Source organism: Ricinus communis, chromosome 5, assembly GCF_019578655.1.
Source record: "Ricinus communis isolate WT05 ecotype wild-type chromosome 5, ASM1957865v1, whole genome shotgun sequence".
NCBI lineage: Eukaryota > Viridiplantae > Streptophyta > Magnoliopsida > Malpighiales > Euphorbiaceae > Ricinus > Ricinus communis.
This window is the reverse complement of record NC_063260.1, coordinates 28,999,379-29,010,547: the sequence shown is the minus strand read 5'-3', so window position 1 is coordinate 29,010,547 and position 11,169 is coordinate 28,999,379. Positions and strand designations below refer to the sequence as shown.

The window sequence follows — 11,169 nt, the reverse complement described above, 5'->3', positions numbered from 1 at the left end:
CAGATAGAAGCTGTTGGAAGGCAGGCTTATGGCGTAACAGATAAACGGCTCAATGGCCTACGATCAAAGGTAAATTACAAAATAGTCCTTGTAGATAAATATTTGATGCACCAGAGCCTCTCACCATTGTTGTCGCTGTCGCTCCAACGGAGACTTAACTTAATAAAGTTGCACCGCTCATCAGAAGAAGTGACATCGGAGAGAAAAGCCACCAAAAACCATCCCAACCAGCATGCACGAGGAGGAACAGTAAGGAATATAATAATCATGTAAAATATAAAAGAATTCCTAATATATGAATTCAAAATATTTGATTGTTGAAATTTATAATATAAAATTATTCTAAAAATTGAAAAGCCATAAAAAAAGAAAGATAATTGATATATTTTTCATCTTGCTACTTTAAAATAAAAATATATCACTAATATATACCGTTATTTATATAATCTTACATGTAGAACGAATTGAATATTAAAGAATAATTTTAATTCTTGATAAATATCTTAAATTCTTATTGTTTAGGCTTTTAGTTATATGTATTCCTCTCTTTGAATGTGCTAGTAATAAGCTGGGCAAGTCAAATCGGAGCTGGCCGCTCAAGCGTCGCTTTTTATCATGTGGGAATGAAAACCCAGTACCCCTATCACAACAAGGATTTCGAGTGCAATTTACGGTCCCGCATATCATTCATTTAATTAGAAGTCTAACCATCTCCTCAAGTTTTCGAGCGAGAGTTTAAGGAAAGAGCGGTTGGTTTTGAAAGGAGAGAAACTGCACTTGCTTTTTCCTTCTTGCGATTAACCTTGTCCTACCCCTGCTTGCTCCTCCTTTTTTTAATATAAAATTCACATATATTTAAGCTATAAATGGCAAATTGATACGGGCCGCAGTGATAAAGTTAGGAGGCCAAATTAACCTTATTTTATAGCACGATATCAACGGCTATTATAAAAGTATAAGGAAATCTGTGGCGGTATGAGTAAATACGTTGATGCTGATTGTGAATATTAGTTTTATTCAACAGTTAAATATTGTCCATAATATTCAAGAGTGCGAGATATTCTATGTTATAAAAAAGATCGTACCAAATAGAAGTAACTACGTGGAAACATATTGACGGTTAGAGCATTTTTGATATCATGAACTGCAGTGGTTTATCGTAGTATTTATGCATGGAACTATTGGATCAAAATCGGACGTTTCTCATTAATCTGAAGCAGTGGACTTGCTAACAGTGCTTTCTTTTCTTCTTTAGAAGAAGACGGCTCATGTCTTTACAGTCATTTGATGGTGTGTCTTTAATTAGTACAATTCGCATACAGGATTTTTTTACAGTTAAAATATGGCCTTTGACTCCATAATGTAAGCTTTGTTTTAGGAAAATGGGTTTGGGTCTCTATCATATTAGAAAAACCCAAAAAGACCCATCTCTTTAATTAGTTAGATTTGCATTATCACTTTCTTGAAAAAGTGATCACTGTTTTGAGGAATTGAACGAAGGAGACAGCAGCATTTTGTGATGACAGATGGAGAAAGCAGAAGAAGACATTCTCTACTTGCATCTGTACTCTTTCTTTCCCTTTAGACAACTAATGACGGTTCTCCACAGCATGCCTGCCAGTGAGATTTCATGTTTTTGAAAATTTAATCTCTTATTATCTTCTTTAAAAAATGTAATTAAAAAGAAAGAAAGAATGCAACATTGCCATGCACGTAGGCTAGCCACTAAAAGAAAGCTGTTGTTGCACAAAAGCATAAATAGAGAGATTCATATTACTTAGGAAAGGAGACAATTATCGGAAACAACCATTTGGGTTTCACGTAGGACATATAAAGCTATAAGCACATCCCCTTATTTGTACTGACCTTCTCTGTATCAATACTATTCAGGATGGATTTTGCGTCTACACAATAACAACGTCGTAGTAATTTACTTCTAAGGAGCATACCCACCTCCATGCCCACCACCCTCTCCGCTTCCACCACCCGCTCCATATCCACCTCCATGTGCACCATATCCACCGCCACCGCCACCGCCAGAGCCACCGCCTCCACCACCTCCTGCGCCAATACCTGCACCACCTCCATGACCTGCTCCTTCTCCTCCACCACTACCGTATCCACCTCCATGGGCTCCTCCAGCATAACCGGCTCCACCACCTCCGCCACTGCCACCACCCCCGCCACCTCCAACTCCTGCACCACCAGCACCATAGCCTCCACCAGAACCAGCTCCTTCACCTCCACCGTAGCCACCTGCACCTGATCCAGCATAACCAGCACCAGCACCACCACCACTTCCTCCTCCGCCACCACTAGTATGTCCACCAGCACCACCGCCTTCGCCGCCACCACTGCCATATCCAGCACCGCCAGCTCCTCCAGCAGAGGCAGCACCGCCGCCACCTCCTTTTCCCCCACCTCCACCACTACCTCCAGCTATTCCAGCACCTCCGTAGCCAGCACCACCTCCTTCCCCACCACCACTGCCATATCCAGCACCGCCAGCTCCTCCAGCAGAGGCAGCACCGCCCCCACCTCCTTTTCCGCCGCCTCCACCACTACCTCCACCAATCCCTCCAGCACCACCATAACCAGCGCCACCTCCTTCACCACCACCAGCTCCATATCCAGCACCGCCAGCTCCTCCAGCAGAGGCAGCACCACCCCCACCTCCTTTTCCACCACCTCCACCAATTCCTGCAGCACCACCATAGCCAGCACCACCTCCTTCACCACTACCAGCTCCATATCCAGCACCACTAGCTCCTCCTGCATGGGCTGCACCGCCGCCGCCGCCACTACCACCTCCGCCCCCACCGCCAATTCCTGCTACACCACCATAGCCAGCACCACCACCTTCTCCACTACCAGCACCGCCTGCATAAACAGCATCACCATGTTCCCCTCCAGCTGCATATCCGGAACCACCACCACCACCCGAGCCACCTCCACCTCCTCCACTTACACCACCATAAATATGTGCATCAAGAGTAAGGAGTGATCTTTTGGCAGAACATATCCCTAAACCTAATAACAAAAGGAGAAGTGCTGGAAGAATTTTCTGGGTAGACATGAGATGGTATTTTGAAAGCGATAAATTTTGTTTGGAAATGCATGCGGAAGGAAGGGTATTTATAAGGATGGTACTGGGTCCAAATGCGCGTTTTTCTTTACTTGTAGTGGTTGAAGGTACATGAAATTGGATGTTGGTTTGGTGGCCCCAGAAAGTGGTCCAACAGATGTACACTAACACTAGGACACCCACTAGTGTGCTTTTGCTGTGCCCAACATTTCATGTAAATTTGTTCGGCTAATTTAGCAGTCCCTTATTGGACATTATTTTATTTTATTTTATCCTCCAGTGATATCCGACTCAGATATAATGGATCCATTTTTCATCAATTAATCCATATAATATTGTTGCTTGTTACACTGTTCCGTCCATAAGCCATTTAATTATCAATACTTGTGAAACAAATGGAGCAGTAGCAATGATATAGTTGATAACCCAATGGCTGTTTAATTCATCTGGAGATAAATAAATAAAAAAGCAACAACAAATTTCCAAGTGTCAATTGTAGCAAATATTACGAAATCTTTTTACTTTCTCTAACAACTATATCTGAGATTAGTGGGTCTTTCTGTTCAAAATCCTCCTTAGATATAATCGATAGGGAAGTGTGCTTGTGGTATTATGATTGAATATGAAGATTATGCATTGGTGAGCAAAGATTTCAATAGTATTGATAATCTTTGGGCCATACTCGTATTACAAATACAACTGTTTGAAATATATATAAGAATAGCTGCTGACATTTCAGTGTCACTGTGGAGATTTCCTTTTTTTTTTTTATTTTTTTCATACCATGCAACTAATACCATTTATATCTCGGTAGTGCATGGAAGATCTCTGTATATGAAGATGCACTAGACCATCCATAGGGACGTTTCAGTAGGATCAGACTTGAGATTTCTAAGATCTTTTAAGTTTCATATCCACACGGTGTTTTAAGCCTGCTTAAAAGTTTTGAGAAGATAATAAAGGAAAAGCATTAATTAATTGCAGTATAAGTCATGAAACGAGAATAACCACAGATGATAGTGATATATACTTATAGAATGTATCCTGTAAATATATATCTCATTTATACATTATAATCTTAAGATATACACCTGAATAAGTCTTTTCCGGCCCATAGATTACGTGCTTTACATAGCTGGCACTGAACCATCTGTGATGAACTGAACAAAGGCACCAGCAGCTGAGCAAGTTCTATAAAAGTATGATCTTCTTGCATTTAATACATAAAACAAAAGTGATGTTAAAATTTCTTAAAATAGTTAAATCCATGTATTAATTAATTAATTAGCTGATTAGGACCACACATTCTGAGTAGGATTAATCCTGTTAGCTTGTATTCGTACATTGCATTCTCCAAGTCCACTTGCTTATCTCGATGGATAATTGCTTTTGTATTGGCAGAATTATTTCATGATAAAAATTTCTTCACAAAATAATAAAAAATGTGATCAAGATTAGTAGACTTATCACACTTATTTTATTATGCCACTCGCTTCAATCTTCATAATATTTTTTCTTCTCACCTTTTAGGTACATGGAAAAGTAGCCTCCATGTGATATACTCATTATGGTATTTGAAAGTTGGTGCCATCAAACCAAGCTCCAAAGTGGTTATTGTTATATATATGTAGCTCATAGGTATGCCTATAAGATAGCTTGTTGATCAATATCTTTTTATTTGCTCTGCTTGTGTGTGTTTATTTTCACTTTAATGACATATTCAAAATGGGTTTTTAGTAGTAGAATTTGTGTTATTTTTCTGTAGAGATCATCTAATGGTAAAATGTATACATGTTATTTTTCTATTTATTATAGTATATATAAATTTTGTAAGTAAAAATTACTCATTTGATAAGATCGGATAAATATTTAATGAAAAATAAGAACAATCTTGCCGTATAAGAAATTCCAAGTTAGAATTTTGATAGTGGTTATTAAATTATGCAATGAATCTTATTGCAAATTAAGGTGGTCGCCCACCATAATTCAATGATGATGAACACTGCTAATGCTAATCAGATAATTAACAATTCTCTTATAATGAATTGTGTGTGTCATGTCATTAGACACCTTGAAAATCAGTTCCAGAACTACTCAGCTAGTGGGATCTACTCGATAATGGGAAAAAAAGAAAAAGAAAAAGAAAAAGAAGAAGAAGAACACCAAAATTTTACATTCCCCTAAGTCAATTTCTTTCGCGGCAATTGCTTCGTCTTCACAGTTCTCACTCTCTGTATCCATCTCTCCTTTCTGAGTTCCTTTGCATGTCTGGTTCTTTGAGCAGAGTGTTTCTTCCTGAGGAAATTTGGAGAAAAACAGTATAGCTTTTCTTGGGATTTGTAAATGGATAGAGTCAAGTCCATCTTTGATCATTACTATTTTCTACGAATTTGATTCGAGCTGAAAATGAATAATAATAATAAATTCGAATCAATTTGAATTTATATGAAATTTGACACATTAAATTTTATTTTAAACTTATTTTTAAAAAATAATTTAATTTGAATTTTATTATTTTATTTAATAATATAATTTATTAAATTGATTAATACTAAACACTTAATTTTACACAAGTTAATTATAAATTATAATAAAGAAATATACATTAATTTATATAAATAATATAAATATTATATATAATAATAATTATAATATAAGAAATAGATTTTTCATTCTTTTAAGAACCTATTAATAAGACCATTAACGACTAGCTAGCTTACAAATAGAATCATAAACATGTAATAAAGTAAACGAGACAGCTCTTGAGTCGACGACGAGCAAGTATTAAGAAATTTGAGTTTGATTTATTGATAATAGCGAGCACTATCAACAAAGTCGAGTTGTTTATAACCCGAAACTTGAAATGGGAGATTCGATTCATTTAAGCCTCAGACATTTAGAATGCAGGTCACAGGAAGAACTGTATAAATCGATTCTGCATGAGAGCTGGCAGTATGAATGCAAGGTGGAAAATGGCATACCAGAAGTGCATTAGTTAGGTTGAGTGGGCATTCTAGAAATGCATGTCTGAAACGTTTCTTATTTCCTACGCTACAATACAATTACAATGTAGCCACCATCTTTTTATACGGGGAAGCAATAAGCATGCAAAGTGGGGGATCACATGCAAGAGCGCTCTCACGGTGGGACCAATACCTTGGCTTGGCTTCTCCAGGGATATCCTTTTCTTTTTCTCCTCCCCTCCACCATCTCACCATTATTATTGTATACAATGTCTCCCCTTTACATCATTTGTGACGTATCATCTACTATATATATACACCTAATTCAGTAATGCAAAACATTATTTGAAATTTTTTCCTTAGAAAGTTAACAAATATAATAAAGTTTTGGTTTCGTATTCAAAATCAGTTTAATTAATTTAGAGCATATGAAATTTACTGGTGTCAATAACTTTTTAAAATTTTAAAATGGTTATACATATAAAAATCCAAACTCAATACCGTAATTAAAGCTAATAAAAGATTTATCGTCTCCTCCGCTTCCTTTTGGACAATTGATTTGTAATCTAATGGATGTTTAATTACATATCTCATTGATGATACTTCTAGTCAATTGAGAATTGGATACTAATGTGGCAAAAAGGAACTATGGTCAATATCTTTTTATTTTTTTCTAATAATGTTCTTTCTTTTAATCAGTTCATTTGCAACGAATAGTTGTATACTAGTCGGATTGAGACGGCATCAAAGTAATTAAGAAACAAGAATTTCCAACCTCATTATATGCACTAAATGATTTCTTATTTTTGATGATCATTTCTTCATCAAAGACAGAAGGGACATCAGCTACCTAAATTTCAATTTTTTTTCTCAACTGACATGTCACATATGTAAAATTAAACCTATTAATTCTGTTTCAGATAAAGTACCCACAAGCTTAATCTGACAGTACAACCATTCTTTCTTTTCATATGTAATCAAACAAGGCAGTGATGGAACAAAGGTGGCTAAACTCTTTGTTTTCAGTTGCACACTTGTCATTAATTGCACCATGCGTAATGCCAGTTCAGAATATAGTTAATGTTGTGACCAGGTCCTTCTTGTCATGGCCATCCACTTGTATATGCTCTTCCTGTTCTTGCGCAGGCAATTCTGCAGAAAAAGGAAACCTTGAAGGCCTTCAGAGTTGCAGGTCCTCCCCGAAAAGTTATTGCAGTAGGGCATAATACTTCTGAAGTGCTTTTACTGTGAATTTTGTATAGTATTCTGCCAGGTTTTTTTGTGATAAATATGTTCAGAGTACTGAAGTTAAGCTTAACACGCTTAAGAATTATGGATTTGAAGGAACTCAACTAGATGTTGACTAATAGGTTAAAGGCCATTGTAATCTTAGATGACATTTGTAGAGGCTTTACATAGTCCTGAGGAGAAATTGATAGGATCGTGGCAATATTTAAAACAATTTACTGCTGCATTACCCTTCATTTAACTGAATTAACTCATTTCTTTTATTTACTTTTTCGTTTTAAAACAATTTATTGCTTTACTGCAACATTACCCTTTATATATTTTAATTTATGAGATCTAAATTTTTTTGATATGTATGCTTAATTTTTAACACATATAATAATACTAATTATATCATAAGAAATAACATATTAACTATATTTTAATATTATATTAATTGATAAATTAATTTTATAATTAAATAATAATTTTAATTTATAAAATAATATCTTAAATAATATTTTAATATTATATTTAATAATAAATTAAATTTTTAATCATAAAAATTAGTAATATCAATTATATTGATATATTAATTTATATAATGTTAATGTTAAAATTAATTAATAAATAATTTTTAAAATAAATTTATATTATTGCATTAATAAAATTTTACAATTCTAAAAAAGTTAAGGACATTTGAAAATAGTTAGTTTACTATTATTTTATAAAATTTTATAAATTAATATTGAATATTAAAACATTTATTAAATTGCATCTATCAATTTGATTTTATGATCAAAACAATAATAATAGCTGTACAATACATGGATAAACGACTTGTATATTCTATAAAGTCCTATGCAGTTTATTTATAAATTTAAAGTTTGGACGGAACAAAAGTTTATTTATGCTATGTTTAGTTTAAATTCATAAAAAAAAATTTATTTTATTTAAGAAAAACACACGAGAGAAAAGATAAATAGAAATGATAAAGTTAAAAGAGATATTTTGGTGTTATGAAATGTATTGACTTGCTAACATGAAATTCATTTAGAAATTCTACTTATTTTGTTAGAATTTGGCTTAGCTATAACCAATTCGACATAAATTTAACTATATAGAATACTAAATTAATTTTTACTCCGTTTAAAACATATAAATTTTAGATTCATAAATGAATTTTATAAAGTTTATAGATTTCAACCAAACATTGTTTTAGAGTTTATTGGTTAATTTTTTTATTAATCATCATCAAATTAAATTTTAATAAAATATATATTGAATTTGTAAATAATTTTACATAAATAAATCATTATATTTCATAAGATTTAAAAATATATTTTAAATTATTATTTTTCTTTTTTTTTTCTATTGTATTTTCTTTTCTCTAGATCTTCATTCATATTTATTTCAACACATTTAACACATTAAATACGTACATTTATTTGCCAATGAATAATATTTAAATTTAATTTCTAAATAAAATAACCTCTTTTTATCGAAATTTAACTACACCAGGAGCTCAAAATACTAGCTGAAATGAATAAGATTGTCTTGCCTTTACATATTAAAAAAGAGATTGCCCTGCCAAAAATAAATAGCATTATTATAAGATTGTCTTGCCTTACAAAAAATAAGTAGCATTATTGTTAAAGTAAAGAAATTAAAAAATATTGGTGATTTTAATTTTAAGAAATTCGTATTTAGATTTTGTGTACACATTACAATAAAAAAAATATATCATAAAAATATGAGAGTGATATATATTATATTTTAATATTATGGTTGAATCATATTTTATTACTTAAAATTAAAAAAAAATTATTTAGATTTGATATATAAACTATTAGTAATAAGAGACTAATACGTATATATGAATATTTAAACTATGGCATTAGATGATTAGCAGATGTTTTATCATTTAAAATTAATAAATATATGGTAATTATCTATTGACTTGGTGTATAAGCGGTGATAATATATTAAATTAAAAAAAATTAATTAATATTTAATAAATTATATTAATTATTTATCGGGCTTAATGTATGAGTGAGATATAGGCAACAAAAATTTACACGCCTAATAAGTGGACAGTTCGGGGTTCATGTTTACTCGGAGACTAGCACAGCTTTTTGCATTCTTGTTGCTTTCTTTGATGTAGATGCAGAACTTCTCTAATCAAATTTATTGCTTCCCGGATTTAAAATATTTTTAAGTTCTTTTCACTAATATATATATATATATATATATATATATATATATATATATATATATATATATAAATATAATAATAATAATAATTATTATTATTTTAAATACTAATTAATTAATTTATTAATTGTATATAGAATTATATATTAATATATAATATTTATGTGTATATATATATATATATATATATATATATATATTTGTGTATTGTTGATTATATATATTTTTAAAATTAAGAATTATTGTATTATTAAAAAATTGATATATTAATTAATATTATAATATAATTAAAATATTTTTTAAAATTAAAACTATTGTTTAATTATAGAAAGATTATTATTAGTATCAAATTACATATCAGTTTAAATTTTATATATTTAACTTTAATTATATATTTTAACTAGCAAATCAAAATATAAATACGTATAGTGTATATAAATTTTTTTTATATAAGTATTTATGTTTGATACAACAAAATTTTACTAATATGTAATTATTTTATTTATATATATTATTAGTAATTAATTAATACATTATTTTTATTAATAAAAATAATACTCAATTATATTTTTAATAAAGTTTAAAATATTAAAATATTAATAGAAATTTTTATAACTTTATTTTATATTATTATTATAGATTACAATAATGATTACGCAATATATAAATAAATCACTATTTATATATATATTTATTTTCTCATATTATTTTTTATTATTTTGAGTTTTCAAGATCATTTATGCAGAAGATTTCAAACTCATTTTTTATGATATTTTAATAAGAAGATTCATTCTTTCATAAAAGTAGAAAATAAAATCGGATGAAGGACCAATTTGCCATCTTACTTTATATCGAAGCGTCAAATATATTTAATTTAAATTATTTTAATAAATAATTTTATAATTTTATATTTAATAGTTAAATACATCAATTTTTTTAAATAAATAATATTTATTTTATTAATTTACTAGTATAATATATATTGATTCATTATACAAGAACACATGTTTAGCAAAATTTAAAATTTAGATTTAATTGACCCAAAAATAATAAGTTATGAATCAATTTATTAAGAAAGTTGAAATTTGAGTTATTTCGTATTTGTTATTTTTAAAATAATTAAATTTAAAATTTAAAATTCTCCAAATACGTGTATAATGTTTCACTAGATATTGTATTAGTGAATTAATAAAATAATTTTTTTTTATTTTTATAATAATTCTTTTAAAAAGATTTAAATTGATTATATTTGACTGTTGCACACAAATTCATAAAATTATTTGCTGAAAAAATTCAGTTTGAGTGTATTTAATCATTGATTTAAGTTCATGAGGCTATATATTGAAAAAATTTAAATTGGATGTATTTAACCATAATGCATAAATTCAAAAGAAAAATTGACCCTTATCCAAAAATATTTGAAATAAACTAATAACATATAAATAGTTAATTAATATTAAATTAGAAGATTATAGCACAAAGCCTATTATATAAAATGTCTCATTTTCTCTTGGAATGTATGATGTCTCATTTTGATAAATTAAGTTTATTTTTGTAATATGTATAAATATGTATCTCTTTTTTTTGGGGAAAATAATATATATCTCTCTTTATACATAATACCGCGTTTAATTTATATGACTTTAATATATTTACCCTGTCAGCACCATAGCAATGTAT

At 30.2% G+C, this 11,169-nt stretch overlaps 1 protein-coding gene across 2 annotated transcripts; it reads right to left on the bottom strand.

Annotated features, from left to right (window-relative positions):
• Nucleotides 1-1,742: 1,742 nt before the first annotated feature.
• Nucleotides 1,743-3,121, bottom strand: LOC8263715 (glycine-rich cell wall structural protein 1.8). Of its 2 annotated transcripts, XM_048374749.1 has the most exons (2): nt 2,710-3,121; nt 1,743-2,664 (listed from the first exon to the last, which is right to left on the bottom strand). In XM_048374749.1, the coding sequence occupies exons 1-2, from the start codon at nt 3,074-3,076 to the stop codon at nt 1,937-1,939; spliced, it is 1,095 nt and encodes a 364-aa protein (XP_048230706.1). In that variant the 5' UTR covers nt 3,077-3,121; the 3' UTR covers nt 1,743-1,936. The 2 variants fall into 2 exon arrangements, with proteins under 2 accessions (XP_048230706.1, XP_015580617.2); XM_015725131.3 differs by having other exon boundaries at nt 1,743-3,120.
• Between the last annotated feature and the right edge of the window lie 8,048 nt (nt 3,122-11,169).